Source organism: Micropterus salmoides, unplaced genomic scaffold (assembly GCF_014851395.1).
Source record: "Micropterus salmoides isolate LMB-PRFRI ecotype aquatic unplaced genomic scaffold, ASM1485139v1 Ms_hic_scaffold_4, whole genome shotgun sequence".
Classification (NCBI taxonomy): domain Eukaryota; kingdom Metazoa; phylum Chordata; class Actinopteri; order Centrarchiformes; family Centrarchidae; genus Micropterus; species Micropterus salmoides.
The window spans coordinates 19624371-19640290 of NW_024043372.1; the positions used below are offsets into that span (position 1 = coordinate 19624371).

Consider the following 15920-nt stretch of genomic DNA (forward strand, 5'->3'; position numbering starts at 1 on the left):
TCAGCTAACCTGCATATCTTTGGACTGTGAAAGGAACTCCAAATATGCACAGGAAGAACATATGAACTCCACATAGAAGACCTCTCTGACCTGTCTGATAAAAAATTATATAATTTACAATCCAAATGTCTTTTACAGGATTTCTAAAAGTGTAAAAAAATAAGCTTACTTGAACATTACTACCGGAATATTTCTTTCAGATTTAAAGGTTGTCAATATGTCTTTATTCTAGGACAATCCTGGAGTGGTGCTTTGCGCAGATGACCAGAATCATGGATTTTCAGATGGCTCCAAAGTTTCCTTCTCTGAAGTCCAAGGCATGACGGAGCTCAACAGCATCGGACCTGTGGAGATCAAAGTCCGTGGTTAGTGTTACATTGCCATAATTACTTTGTTTCTTACCTCTGCTGTTTAGACACAGTGTAACACACAGTGGAGCCATGCTTTCACGCGGCAGCCCTCTACATGGCACTCAGCATTTTCAACTTTTCCAAGTAGCATCCCAGAAGAACTTAATTGTTGTTATGAGAATTCATCTTTGTCTCACTGTCACCACTATCCCCAGGCCAGTTCTCCTTCAGTATTGGTGACACGTCAGCCTTTTCTAAGTATGAAAAGGGTGGAGTAGTGACTGAAGTTAAACAGCCCTGCACGCTAAATTTTGTAAGTATCAACATTTAGTTTGAACTTGTATAATTTTTGCTTTTGAAATAGTGTACCCTTTGTTAATAAGATAACCACAACATATATTGCAGAAACAACTGAGTGAGGCTCTACTGGATCATCAGCTGATTGTGATGAATGATTTTGGGAAAGAATCGAGGCACAACACCCTGCACTTGGCTTTCCAAGCCCTCCATAGCTTTATGAAGAAAGAACAGCGACTCCCTCGTCCTCGGTCCCAGGTCAGTGAGGGTTACAGGTTACTACAGGCAGTTAATTTTACAAAACAAGTTGTTTGATCATTTAAAAAATTTAACAGGTAAAACAAGCTAATCAGGATATGGTGTTGAAGTGTAATCATTAAAGCAGTTTACAGGATTGAGTCCACTCACATCTTGACATGGTTCTTCCCGTACAGTCAGATGCAGATTCCCTGCTTGTCATGGTGAGAGAGCTGAATACAGCCGCACAGCTGGAACAGCTGGATGAAGCTGCGGTGCAAAAACTGTCCTACACAGCCCAGGGTGACTTGGCTCCTATCACTGCTTTCATTGGAGGCCTTGCTGCTCAAGAAGTTATCAAGGTGAGTTCAAACTATGATGCGTGTAACATAAGTTTCATCTGTGAGTTTTTGATGGCGTATAACACCGCTATTGTTACACTGTGTATATGAATTATACATAACTTAGCACTTACTGCGTGGTGTACAAAGCTGAATGGATTTTTCTCTGTGCACTCTGTAACGTCCCTGCAGGCCTGCAGTGGGAAATTTCTGCCTCTTCGGCAGTGGCTATATTTTGATGCACTGGAGTGCCTCCCTGAAGAGGCGGAACGACTGGCAGAGGGCTCCTTTTCAGCAGTATATTAAGAGATTTCTAGATTAAAACATTTACAACAATAAAGCACACATATCAATCTGTAATATCAGACTTCTGATGTCAATTCCATGTTTTTGTTCTCCTCTCTGACAGAGGGGCACGAGGCACGATGGACAGGTCGCTGTGTTTGGGTCAGCGTTCCAGGAGCAGCTTGAGAAGCAGAAGTATTTCCTGGTGAGGGCAGGTTTGAGATTTGTCCAGCAGGGGGAACACTCTGCTCTGGAAACCCAGAGCTCCATCTGTGTTTGCCTTTGATTTTGTCTGGTGTTGATGCATGATGGCACATGCAGGAAACGGCTGGGATCCAGGTGGCATTTCCTGCCAGTTTTGACTTCTTGGTATGCAGGGGCCGTTTAACAGTGCCATGCCCTTTTTCTGTTTCCTTTAAAAGTGTTATTTTTACTGTTGTTTACGTGTGTGTTTTAGAGAGAGATTTAGAAAGTGCATGCATGTTTCTTTTACCACAGTAAAATACTGCATGCAAAGTATGTGAGTGAAAGTGAAAGAGGCGATATGTAACAATAGATACAATTTTTTTGCTACATTTTAAAAGACAAAATTGCCCTTATCTCTAAAATGTAGCTTTTATGTGATGACACTCACTTGCATTGCATAAGGTAATACATTTAGTCTCACACAGTCTCTTTTTTCAAGGTTGGAGCTGGCGCTATTGGCTGTGAGCTTCTTAAAAACTTTGCCCTCATTGGACTTGGTGCTGGAGAAAAAGGGCACATCACTATAACAGACATGGACTTTATAGAACGATCCAACTTGAATCGACAGTTCCTGTTCAGGTCTCAGGACATTGGGGTGAGAAACGCACAGTACAGCGAATAATAACCTCCTCTTTCACATGCCATCATAGCATAGGGTCAGAGGTCTTTCCTAAATTACAGGGTGAAGGTACTGTTACAGTCTGAAGTAGTGTGTGTCAGATTACACATAGCTGCCATGTTCCATCATTTGTGGCTGTTTGGTTCTGCAGTTTACTTTAGGAGTATATCAGACAAATGATCTCTCATGTCTGTGTAAACAACTTACGCAACACATAGTTTAGTGCAGTTAGAGGGAATGTTGATAGAAAATCTGCTGCAATTCTGGAGAGAAATGTGCTGATTCTGCTGATGAGCAGAGAGAATACAGTATCTTGACGAGACTCTAAACATACAGGATGAATTATTGAAGACCAAGTATGTCTGCTTTAGGCGTTAGATTTTAGTGATTTGTTGGAATAGTCAAATAACATATCTGGATAAAAGATAACATTTTATTTTACTCTCTCTAAAACTGTCATTACCTACATTGTTCACATACATTATCTCCCAGACACACTGTCCATTTGCTTGTCCGTAAACAGAAACCAAAATCGGAAGTTGCAGCCAAAGCAGTGCGAGAGATGAACCCAATGATCAAAATCACCGCTCACCAAAATCGTCTGGACCCTGACAGCGAAGGACTGTATGATTACAACTTCTTCATGGGTCTCGATGGAGTGGCTGCAGCCCTCGACAATGTGGAAGCCAGTGAGGGCACTTACTCTTCATTACCATTATTACACTACTTTCTCATTACGACAGTGATTATACCAGAGTATTTACAGTACGTATTTGACTACAAAACCAAAAGAATATTGTACATTAAAACCCTCTTTTTGCTGCCTAGGGGTCTATCTTGATAAATGCTGCGTTCAACACCAGAAGCCCATGTTGGAGGGAGGAACTCTAGGAAGCAAGGGTCATACTCTGGTGGTGGTGCCTCACCTGACAGAGTCTTATGGGCCGGGCATAAAAAGTTCTAATAATGCCATCCCACTGTGCACTCTCAAGAACTTCCCTCACCGCATTGAGCACACCCTGCAGGTATGATGCAGACTTCTAATTAAGTCTAGTTAATCTTTAAGTATGAATTATACAGATTGATTTATCTAGTTGTTGCATTGGAATTCTAGTACGTTATGGTGGTGTTACTTTGGACTGCATTTTACTGAACTGTATTCTTATATTTTAATATGAATGCAATATGCTAGAAACTCATCTTAATTAGGCACAGTGGTGCTTTGAGCGTAATGCAAAACTGTGCTAGCTACCCTGCTCATCATGACTATGCTATCATGCTGATGTTTACCATCCAGTATTCATTTTAGTTGAGCATGTAAGAATGCTAGCATTTGCTAATTACCATTAGAGTATTGTTAAGGATGATGAAAAATGAATTAGTTTTGCAGGTATCTGGTCATAAACCAAAGTACTAGACAAGTTATAAATTTGACCAGGTGATGGCGCTAGCTGAAAGGTTGAGGGATCACCAAAGTTATCAGAATTCATCCTTAAGAGGACATGAACACCGCGAGGAGTACCTGTACCAAATTTTGTTATAATGCAGCCACTAGTTCCCCAACATTTAACAAAAAGTGTCAACCTCATGGTGGCACTAGAGGAAAAGTCAGGGTATCACCACTGTCCAAAACAATCAAAAATTACACATTTATTACAGGACTGTATTCTGTATTCTAATGCAGTCCTGCAGTTTGCTGATTATCTATGCAAACACATGTTAAGTGGGTTTCTTTGCACTAATTCGGCGTTAACAATTCTTTTAGTGGGCCAGAGACCAGTTTGAAGGACTGTTTAAACAAACACCTGAAAACGTGAATGTCTTCCTGAGGTAAGATATGATGCCACACTCATGTGATTTACTGTTTTCCAAGTGTTGCCTCCAACAAACATGAGAAATTGTATTAACCAATCTGCTGCCAGTCTGCTGGCACTTAAAGACCAGTACTTGCTCATTTTACAGTGCTTTTCTGCTCTCTCACAAAGCATTCCAGTCAACCTACAAAGGCTAATAAAGTGCCTCAAGCTCATTATTTTGTTTTATAAACAGGAAAACATGCGGTTGGCTTTTAGCAGTAAACCCCTAGTAAAATTCTATAAACAGTCTCTCTTGCCAAGGCTGTTCTCTGCAATGTATCTTCCACAGCAGCTCCAACAGTATTTTCTGTAAATAACAGATAACTTATTAGAGACTTTCTGATTTAGAAACATTTACTGAATGGAACAAGAGATCAGATTAATGCAGGAATAAGTACCATGTCAAAAGGCTTTGTCAGTGACTGTACTGGTAATACTTATATTTATTTGAGATTTGACATGTTTTTTATATCTTTGAGTTTGCTATTTTATGAAAAACACCTCAAATAGTTTGGGGAAACTGAAAACAATGAGCTTACCATAAAGCATTGACCTAATTTTAATGTAACATCATGTCAGTGACAGAATTGAGCCTCCAAGCCCAAACTTTATCTGAGCTTTGAGACTCGGAGCCCTGCTAATCCAGCCATGTTTTGAGAAGTCTCTTTGTTTGCTTTGGTGAGATTTGATATAATCCCCCTGAATTGTAAAATACTTACACACTGTCTGTAAATAAAAGCAAAAATCATGACTGGAGCTGGTTCACGCAGCCGTTTCTCGTGTTACCCTGATGTTTAGAAATAAGAACATGTATTAGTAATTTAGCAATACTCTAAAAACCACTTTCTTCAGAGGCCTCTTTGTTGGGCAGTCATGGAGAACCTTTCTGGAAATGTCATAACTCAGTAAATTTTAAATCTTGGTTAATGAGGTTATGGAAAGGAACAGCAGCGCTATGCAGACCTATGACTCAAAATGTTCCTGTTTAGAGCAGTTTAGGTAGGACTGCACATAGACGCAGATCCCCTTTGTTGTTGGCGCAAGAGCTGTCTAGGCATGTAGTATAGTACAAGCTCACTAACCACTTCCTATTAGTCCACAGGTAAACGTCAAAGTAATCCCTTCTGTGTCACTAAAAAGACTACACCCTAATTTCCAAAGATCTCTTTCGTCATTCTGTGCTTCATAGATTTTTCCATGAGGACTTTACCTTTTTTCACTGTACACTGTCATATCTTCTTCCCACAATAAACAAGCCCAGCAAGTCAAAGCTTTTATTTTGGAAGGTAGACCTTGAGAATGTAATGTAATTATACAATGAGACACTAATAATTGTCCCACATCTAGTGATTATTACCTTCTGTATACTGCATGTCTGTCATTAAATCAAAAGGAATAACTGCACTGTTTCCTGCAGAGATGCAGGGTTTGTAGAGCGGACTCTTGGCCATGGAGATGCTGAGGCCCTGGAGGTTCTTGGCGGGGTGTGGAGCAGCCTTGAGGACATGAAAGCTGGAGGACAACGTCCAACGAGTTGGGAAGACTGCGTGAGCTGGGCACGTTGCAAGTGGGAGTCTCTCTATAACAACGATATCTGTCAGCTTCTGCACTGTTTCCCTCCTGAACAGGTAAAATCACACCAGAGGAAAAATAATAGCTTTCCCCAAAGCCAAGTATAACAAAGCTGTAATTTATGTTTATAGACACAGAGGGGCACTGTTGTATATGTAAGGTCCTGGCATGACAATCAATTAACCATTGCAATGTGGTATTAGCACCAAAACAATGCCAATCAATGTTTAATTTTTCTATTTCTTTTAATGGAATAATGCAGCATAATCTCCCCAGGCTTAGAGGCCACCATTAACCTTGTCTGAAACCTGAACCAGTGAAAGCCACCACTGATAAATATCTCTGAGTGGCTCTGAGGGATTGTAATCTAGCGAAGCATGCAGACAGAATGATGTCATATATTGCTGTCACACCTGGGGGGGCACGGATCAGTATCAACCCAAACAAACCCTCACTAATCCCCCAGGTCCCAGTCCAGCAACTGGTTGCTTCTTCCCTTATTATGTCCCTGCAGGGTTATAGAAATTCATCCGACCAAGAATGATTTTCTTCCATTCATGTCTTCATTCCATTCACGTAAATATTCAAGGGCACTAAATTCCCTGTACGCCCCTCTGTATTAATATACCTCATGCTGATAAAATGAGCCAGTCGAATTAACATTTAAACAAATCAAGTTTATCCCTATTATCACAACAATCCATAGAGAAACTCTGTAAGTTAGGGTTATAATTTTTTGCTTCTCATTTTTCTTCCACAGTTCTCTTTGTACAAGTTACCTGTACGAGAGTTTAGCGGGGAGCATTGTCCTCTTGAAAGGTCACTTTCGACCACAAACTTTCTGAGGAACCATGATAAGGAAACTAACGTCAGTTAACGGTCTCAAACCGACCTGACAAATACGAGTACACAACCATGACAGATGACCTTACATTTACCAGAACAGCTACATTGTTGGGTGCGAGCCTCCACATAGTCACTTCTATGTTACTATATGCATGGTTCTGTGTGTGTGAAAACTTTGATTCATGGGACAATGGATGGATTTGATCCATAGACATACACATCTATATGGATGTAGCTAAAATTACATTAGAGATTAAAGGCTGTAAATGCAAACAAATAATGTTTCTACATACAGTGTAACTGCTGTATTTGTCTTCTAGCCTGTTCATTGTATTGAGTGGCTCATTGTCTGCTAATGTAATAACTGCAGTTAAGACTACTTGATGGACAGAAAATTAATTGATAATTGAAAGCAATGATCATTATCATTGATCAATCATTCAAGTTGATGATGATTTGCTACTGTTCTCTGTTTCTTACAAGTGCAAATTTGAGAAGTTGTTTTTTTGTAATGGTAAGAGAAAATGACATGACATTTTTCAGATTTTTTTTTTTTAGATTTTATGGAATACAATAACAATAATTGATAAAAGTCAGGTCAGTTCTATTTATTCAGCTCAAATTCACTCTTGTTGTTATGTTTTTCATTTAGTCTGCTTTGGGCCACAAGAACACCACATGAAATCTTAAACTGAGTGGCCTCAACCTTTTTAAGAATAATCGTTGTTGATGCCCCATTTCTGGCCTCAAGCCATCTGCATCCTGATTGTGAAAAGGAGAATGTTGTTGATGCCTTTTGGCTTCTATAGAGAGCACCCCTGCAGTGAAAACTGGCACCACCAGTAGGACACTTTCTCTTTCCCAGCATATGGACCATTTGGCAGCATCAAAGCTCTCAGCCCCTTTGTTCCTTTATCAGACATACAAATTGTACTGTCAACACACCACTGATAACAATAAATGTCTAGCTGTGCCACAGAAAGGTTGTAGGCCTCCTGCTGTGTCAGAAAACTAAAAGACTAGGAGTTTTTTTGAATAATTGTATTGATTCTTCTGGGGAAATTTTTTTTTTTTACGTTTGGTATATAGAAATCAATCTTCTTGTCACTGATGTATTAATGAAGAACTGCAGTGAGCTATGCCGGGCTATAAAACAATATACAGAAGCTGAATAAATGATGTTCCTCCTATGATATTTTCAGCTGTTGATCATTGTGATAAATAGAGTTTTCACTGTTTCTCTTTAGGAGACTGCTACTGGTCTACCCTTCTGGTCTGGATCCAAGAGGTGCCCTCACTCACTGACCTTTGACCCCAACAGTGTGAGTAGTGTCTGGTCCAGTGCATCATGCAGTAATAATCCTGACATGCACCCTAAAACAGTAGGCAGGAATTAGTGAAAGCGCTGATGACCGCTCGCATTCCTTCTTTATCTGGTCTGATAGTGACCCTCTGTTACTTTGACCATATACTGGACTCTTATCTAAGGTGTGAATGCCACTCTACCTACGTATGGACAATAAGAGGTAGATAATAATCTGCTCTCCACACACATTCACATCCTTAATAGCCAGGTAATAATAAGCTGATATTAAGCTGAAAATACTGTAACTTGGAAGCTTCACAATGTCCTATTGTCTCTCAAAGAAGATTTTCTTTCCTCTCCCTCAATCATTTGACCTCTTCTGTCATCTCTCTACTGTCATTTTACTGTCATTTTATTTACATTTTATTCCATCACCTCCCATCTGACTTTTATCTGCTTAAACAATTTTCATCTTTGTAAAATGTTTTTTGAAATCTTATCTTTCCTAAGATCCAACCTTTGCCAGACAATGATACAATTGTAAATGCCAGATTCAGTGCCAATTTTCACTTATCTAGAAAGGTCAAGTGAGTATAACACTGAGTGATTTCATTATTGCACCTGTGTGATGTTGGTATTAATTGCATTTTTAAAAATCTATTTGTTTTGCTTTGAAAGTGGTTTGCTTGGGAACTGTCAGATTAAGAAATGTAGTAGGATATTAATACCCAACTAAAAAACAGTTAAATAAAAAATTCTATGTATCTATCATCTGTGCACTTTTTAAAATCAAAAGTAATTCCCAGCTCTTCTATTATAAATGTCTAAGATTGCATTCATGCATTGTGAGTTTCAGTTTGCTGCTTCAGCACCGGCCTGTAATTCTACTAATCAGTGAACTCAAAAAAGTGTATACTGTTACAGATAAGAAAGAAAATACTTACAAGATACACTGCATGTGTGTGTTGAGAGAGAGAAAGTTATTGAGGGACCTATTGTTACAGCTACCTGTTTTGTTCAGGGCAGCAATTTAGCAGTACTGCATTGCCTGTAGCTTTGTCTTTACTATATTTATATATTTAAAAGAAATGCCCAATGACATGATAGTATAGTATTTATATGGACACTGTGTTCGCTGTTAAAATATGACAGTAAAGGTTTCAATATAATGAATAGTTTATATTTTCATTCTGTGTTTTAGACTACCCATATGGATTATGTGGTGGCAGCCGCTAATCTGTACGGGCAGATCTATGGAATCAGAGGGACAAGAGACTGCTCCTCTATCAGAAGAACCTTAGAGAAAGTCCGTGTGCCATCTTTTACTCCCAAGTCCTCCGTGAAGATTCATCTCACTGACAAGGAGATGGAGGAGGACCAAAAAAAGGACAGTGATGAAGCTGGTGATTAATTTAAAATTGCTGATATTACATGTAATTACCTCAGTTTCTTCCAGGGATGCTTTTCTTTACTCTGTCTGTGTCTATGCACCAGAAAAATCCCGACTTGAGGAGCTGAAAGGAAAGTTGGCCTCGCCATCTCTGAAAAGCTCAGCCATGCAGATGTACCCCATCGACTTTGAGAAGGTAGGGCAAAAGTGCAGTGAGACCTCTGCTGCACACTCTGCAGAAGCCACAGACAGACTGGCGGCTCAGTGTTAGCAGGGAGCTGCACTCAAATCTATAGGAGCTTTCAGAAAGTCTTTTTTCCCCTCATCTTTGGGTTCTAAGTGACCCGAATCTGTGCTGATCCTCATGCATTCACGAAACAGAGCTTGCTTGTATTCTGTGTTCACTGTTATGAGACCTAGTGGCTAAGACATATATTTTAGAGGTTTACATCCTGGAAAACATTTAGTCAGGCAGCTCACATGGAATAGATTATTTCTACATGGGTCTATGTGAGAGCTGCGTTAGCATACTTTTGGTGAAATGCAGTGTATTCCACAACTCAGGAAAGAGATTACTGTCTGTAAACGTGTCAACTGCGTTATTGAAGTGGCACACTGAGGCCCCATCCACACTACTACGTTTGCACCTCCCGTCCAGACTACAACGATGAAAACGAAGACCTAAAACGGAGACATTTGGAAACACTGCCAACGCTTTCAAAAGGGCGTTTCAGTGAAGACGGCCCAAAACGGAGGACTTTAGAAACGATGACGCAGCCGCTCACGCTCGGCTCTCTGATTGGGTCTTGCAAAGCAGAAACACAATGCTGCTGACCGGGTTTTTGACATCATATTTTTATTAAAATATTCTGTACCGTGCAAATAACGTACTGTGCATGTTGCCATTTACTTTGCAACAACTCCCAGTCTGTTTTCTGCCGCCACACTCTTATACTGAATGTTACTGAATGTAACACGGGAGTGTGGTCTTCGTTTTCATCGTTGTAGTCTGGACGGGAGGTGCAAACGTAGCAAAAGGTCTCCATTTTAATTCGAAAACGCAGTAGTGTGGACGGGGCCTGAGCCCTGAAGGTAGATTCCCCTTAACACCACATCCATTGTGCATCTAGCCACAGTCACAGTTACTTCTCACACTCTTTCACACCACCTCTCAACATCACTCTCTGTCTGGACATTAAATCATGATTAGCACCAGGCTGACAACTTGAAGTGTCTGTGGCTAGGTGCGGAGGTCAGACTAGACATACTTCTTCCCAACAAATTACCAAAGGTATCTCCTAACCAGTTGTTTTGACACAGTCAGTCATACCTTAGACAAGACTGATTTACTAGCAAGAAAGTTGCCTGCGATGTGTCTTGCCACCAACACTATGTTTGCATTTGACACTTTACAGAACATGGCCACAAAATGCATGAGACTAGAAGATTCGTGACACATATCTGCAAGAAAAAGTAGCAAAAGTCAAAAGTTAGTCCTGTTTTTGTGCCAACCACATTTCAACAGAGGGGATCATCATGAAACTATATATTTCTGACCTAATAAAACAGAAACAGAATCTGTGTCAAAAAGGATCATTTATCAGTGGTAACATTAAACAAATGCAGAATTCCAGTAAATGTTTTGAGCAATTGTGGATATCCCTCCCCAAATATAAGTTATACTTAAATTGTCCACTGCATCTGACCTGTTTACCTGTTGACTTAATGACCATCCAGTGAGTTCCTGGGTTTCCTTGGAAACCTTTTGAAAAGGAGTGTTATAATTACAATTCTCTCCTCTTCACAAGCTTTTATCTTTAACTTCTTTAGATAAGATGATATTGTGGAGTTGAGATGAAATCTATGAAATGGAAGTGGTTACAAAAAGGCAACAAAAACTTTACTTCAGGCACGAGGTACTCCAGGCTCAAGAAAGAGCTATAAGCAGGCCAGACAGGGTGCAGTTGCTTTGGCTGTAGAGGTGAGCATTAGAGGAATTTGGAGAGGCTATGCTAAATGACTCTCAGGCACCCTAAATGAGCTCCTGGTTAAGCATTCAGTGACTCAGGAGGAGCAGTAATGAAGGTAGATGAGGTAAGTCAGGTACGTATCGAGTGTCATCTTGAATAAGAATAAGGTCCCCAAACTGCCATGCTCCCCCTTCATTCTTATCCCTACGTGCCTGGGTCATTCTGTGGATAGATGGAATGTGTGTAGGAGGGTTTCAAATGCATCAGGTTGCCAGCTAGGCGCTTCCTCACAACCCCTAAAGCCATCACAGAGTGACAGTCGCCTTCCTAGCCTTTGTAGAGCCGCAGTAGCAGAAGCATGACCTCACTAGCCATGTCGATCACAACAGAAATCTGATTTCCACTGCATTCTGATGAGGTGACCCAGTCACGTATTAGTGATTTAAGTGACACAACAACAAAGACTTCAAAGTTCAAAGCAGGAAAACTGAGCACCACATCGCTGGAGATGTCATGGACAAGCATACACACACATACTGTAGATATATTTTGTTGTTGTGTATCAAGCTTTGGAGTTTATTATATGAAAGGCTGATATACTGTATGTTTAACATCCCATCTGGCACAGGATGACGACAGTAACTTCCACATGGACTACATTGTGGCTGCTTCTAACCTGAGGGCAGAGAACTACGACATCCCGGCAGCTAATCGACACCAGGTCAGCCTTTTCACTATGTACATCGGCTCATCAAGTCTCTGTGAAGAGTAAAAAATATAGAGGGAAATTTTAATGATGAAACTGAATTGAGTACAATTTAGAAAAAGCAGGAAAATACAGCAGACAATTCCCCCTCCCTCAGGGTTATGTTTTTAGTTGGTGCTGCACACACCTGCCCTCAAGCCACAGAAACCACCTCCTCACCTATTGTTCCCTGAGCAGAACTAATCACAGCACTTTACCTGTCGCCTGGGAGGTGACACCTGAGCCAGGCCTTGTACCAGCCACTGCTGCAGACGCACACAGCCAAGACAGATGGAGGATGGGGGGAGGGGTACTGCTGAGTGAGGGGAGACAAAAGAGGGTTACGCTTGTGTAATCATACATGTTTTTCCACATGTTGCATCTTGTTTGGGAATAACTTTACTTTCACTCACCATTTAATGTTTTTTCACAAATATCTGTTCAAAACATACAGTATATCTACACTGCAAACCTTACATAAGGGTTAGGCGACATGTCAGTGTCAGTTAGACAGAATATAATTGGGATACTGTATATACAAAAATAAATGACATTTTGATGTTTTTTATTACAGTTTCCAGTGGGAATCAGTATAAGTACTAATACCTGAAGGTAAAATATACAAGTTAAAATCAGGCATTGATAGTTTTACTGTAAGACAGGTTAGAAAGGTTACAAAGTTGTGGGAGAAAACTGCAGTATAAAATAAAAACAACAATTTAAAACAACAGAAAGGTCAAACACACTGGGGAATAGGAGTAGGAATGGGAGGATAAAATCTAGCTATGTATTAAGTACTTATAAATGCTTTGCTACAAAAGAAAGTTTAAAGAAGGGATATAAAAGATGCTGATGATGTAGCCTGACTGATTTCAATAGGTAGAGTGTTGCACAGACTATGGGCTTTTAGTCATAAAACTGGGAACTAGGAAAGACCATTAGAGCTGCATCCACTGGTCTCAGAGAATGCCCAGGCACATAGGGTGTCGGTAAATCCTTTATCTTTGGAGCAAGGCCAAGGACCGCTTTAAACGTGATCAGTAAAAGTTTATTCAATAAAGAAAAAAAAGCCAGCGTAAGTCAGCTAACGTAGGAGTCATGTGTTCATATATCTTTGTGCCTGTTAAAATTCAGGCAGCAGCTACATAGTGGGAAACACTGTGGTTTTGAATGATCCGGCAGAGAGGAACCATGTATATTGAATACAACAGGCCCAAAAATGGACATTTGAGGAACAAATGAGCAACGGATGAACAGCCATTTTAAAAAACAAAAGTTCTATTTTTTTATATTATTATTCATAAAAGACATTTATTGGGAAATTGATATGATAGCGTGTTTGAAACAATTTCGAAAGATGCCAGAAGTCAGAGAGTTTTAATGCCAGAACATTAGTAAATATATATATATATATATTTATTTTCCGCCACCGGAATTTTGTAAAACAACACAATAATCTCATAGTGTCACAGTAGGATTCTACTGAAAGTCGATAAATAATATTTAGTTCTTGTCCAGCTGTACATTATCTGCAGTACATTTGAAAAGTGAACGTTCCTCTGTCTCCTTCACAGAGTAAGGGCATTGCCGGAAGGATCATCCCAGCCATAGCTACCACCACAGCCGCAGTGGCAGGCCTGATGTGCCTGGAGCTGTATAAACTGGTGCAGGGTCACCAGAAGATCAGCTCTTACCGCACAGCTTATATCAACCTGGCTGTCCAGTACTTTGTGATGTCCCAGCCTAGCCGGCCCCAGCCCTTCGAAGTGAGTAACAGCTCTATACACCCACAGCAGTCAGTCATATATAAGACCTGAGTAAGGCGCTTTATACAACCTGACAGGCCCTTACTGTACATTCATTTAGAATTTAAGCCTGTCTACTTTGGGGATAAATCTCTTTGGTCTTTTGTAGATTTACGTCCTTCCTCTCTGGCTGGAGAGCATTAAGCCATGAATGGGTGCTCTCAGAGTAAGACACTATGGCTAGCTGTCAATCTCTTGCATATAAACCAAGCCTTTAGCTAGCTCAGTATAATCCTCAGAGTATTTCAGGGCAGGTAAAGCACAAACACACCCATGCCTGCTTCTGTGCACAAATTAAGTGAATTCAAGTCCACTGTAATTCAAAGCAAAAAGACAGGAGCATGTTCTCTTAAAACAGAGTCCTTTTAGGATCAAATCCACCCTAATGTTTGAGGTCATACTAGGTTGTTTATACTGTGTCGGCCAAGCTTTAAGAAACACAAACACAAAATGGCTACCAGCCAGATTCAAACACCAACTCTTAGAGTCACATTTTAGGTCTGGGAGGATATCAAATCATTTTCCTGCCCCTCACAGGCCCGGGTGCTTTTCCCTCAATATCTCACCTCTGGAGGGAATCAGATATTGGACCTGCCCTTTGCAGCTTTCTCACTGAGAGCATTGAAACCCCTGACAGACAGGGGTCATTGGGGGTCAGCAAACGGGGTAACTGTGTCCTGTGGGACGTGAGGGTGCACTGACAGTGAGCTCTGAGACAGTGTAGGTCTGGTTTCAGCTTTGGTTACAGGCAAAAATGCTGCAGCTGCATTAAAGGCTGCTGTGATGACAGAGGCAGCTGACTTTCTGTGCAGTTCTGAAGTTCCAGGCATGCCCTTTTCCTTGCATACAAAGTGTTACCACAGTTGTTGTCTGTAAACTTGGTCAGTTAAAGTATGTTTGCACATACTTTTTTGCGCTTTTTTTCTGCCTTCTGAAAATTTACTGGCTGAAACACAACATTGCCCAAGCAGCATGGAATGGATACATTCAATAAATTATTGCAGTCACACAGAAAGAGTACCTTACATCATCCCAACCAGAGGTTATATACTCAAGTGTTGAATCATTTAGTCAGAGGGATGGGCAGACGTTAGATTTTCCAGACCCAGGCTTTTTCAGAGGTGGTTAGTGTTGCAGCATTAGCTTTTAAGCTCAGCTCAATTCAGCAGAGGAGCCAGAGCAGAGACAGGACACCACCAGGGGAAGAAGGCTCAGCCATGGTTCATGGTCAGTGTTTTGAGGGTTAGGGACAAATCTTAGTAAATGCAGTTCAGCTCTGTGGTTGAGAGTCTTTTTTCAGACATATTCCCTTTATTCTATGTAGCTTTAGATCCATATAGGTAACTGAAAACTCATAGCAAAAATATGGAATGACAGAGTTAAGAATCAAATGGCTTCTGTTCTTACCGTTTATACAATCACCTTAAATATAACTTGTGTATTACACTAAATATCCTCACCCACAAATGCCAGGCCAATATTATCGGTTGATATTAGCTTACCACAGGTATGTTGGCATCTGCATATATGTTGGCCAATAAGTAACAAGAAATTGCAGTGCAGAAATACCAAAATTACGTTATTTAGAGATGGTGTCAACATTACATTGTTTTCCCACCACATAGCAATAACTAGTTCATTTTTAACTGTAAAAAACATATCTTGGATATGATACAATAACATAATGTTGAAGACAAAAGAAGCCCTGCTTGTGATTCTTTGAGTCCCACTACTACGTTTCTGTACTCTACTTAAATCTGTAAATTAAATTTTAGAAAACATTGCAGAAATTAGTCGACAGGAACGAAAGCAGAAGCAAGAGCAACAAGCCAAATTCTCTTATCTCTCTAATCTGTCTGTGAATAAAGAAGGTTTTATTAGGCAGCTTTGAAGCAACTACAGACGTGCAGCTGTTAAATATCACTGATCAGACATGCAATATCAAGAGCTCATCTTACTTTTGCAGTGACTTAGACCTCTCCCCTCGTGAGATCAGTCTCAGTTCATTAATATCAAGTAACAACACTCACTGGTGGTGCTGGTGGCCCACCCGGT

General features: G+C 40.4%; 1 protein-coding gene across 1 annotated transcript in view; it reads left to right on the top strand.

Annotated features, from left to right (window-relative positions):
- uba7 (ubiquitin-like modifier activating enzyme 7) overlaps positions 1 to 15920 on the top strand; it is a 35371-nt gene that overhangs the window by 2673 nt on the left and 16778 nt on the right. The window contains exons 6-21 of the mRNA XM_038695766.1: positions 233 to 365; positions 566 to 663; positions 756 to 905; positions 1082 to 1246; positions 1418 to 1522; positions 1635 to 1715; positions 2196 to 2351; positions 2899 to 3064; positions 3204 to 3400; positions 4141 to 4205; positions 5649 to 5859; positions 7897 to 7971; positions 9157 to 9358; positions 9450 to 9541; positions 11944 to 12036; positions 13635 to 13826. Of these exons, the coding sequence (XP_038551694.1) occupies positions 233 to 365; positions 566 to 663; positions 756 to 905; positions 1082 to 1246; positions 1418 to 1522; positions 1635 to 1715; positions 2196 to 2351; positions 2899 to 3064; positions 3204 to 3400; positions 4141 to 4205; positions 5649 to 5859; positions 7897 to 7971; positions 9157 to 9358; positions 9450 to 9541; positions 11944 to 12036; positions 13635 to 13826 (2181 nt within the window). The remainder of the gene's footprint in view (positions 1 to 232; positions 366 to 565; positions 664 to 755; positions 906 to 1081; positions 1247 to 1417; positions 1523 to 1634; positions 1716 to 2195; positions 2352 to 2898; positions 3065 to 3203; positions 3401 to 4140; positions 4206 to 5648; positions 5860 to 7896; positions 7972 to 9156; positions 9359 to 9449; positions 9542 to 11943; positions 12037 to 13634; positions 13827 to 15920) is intronic.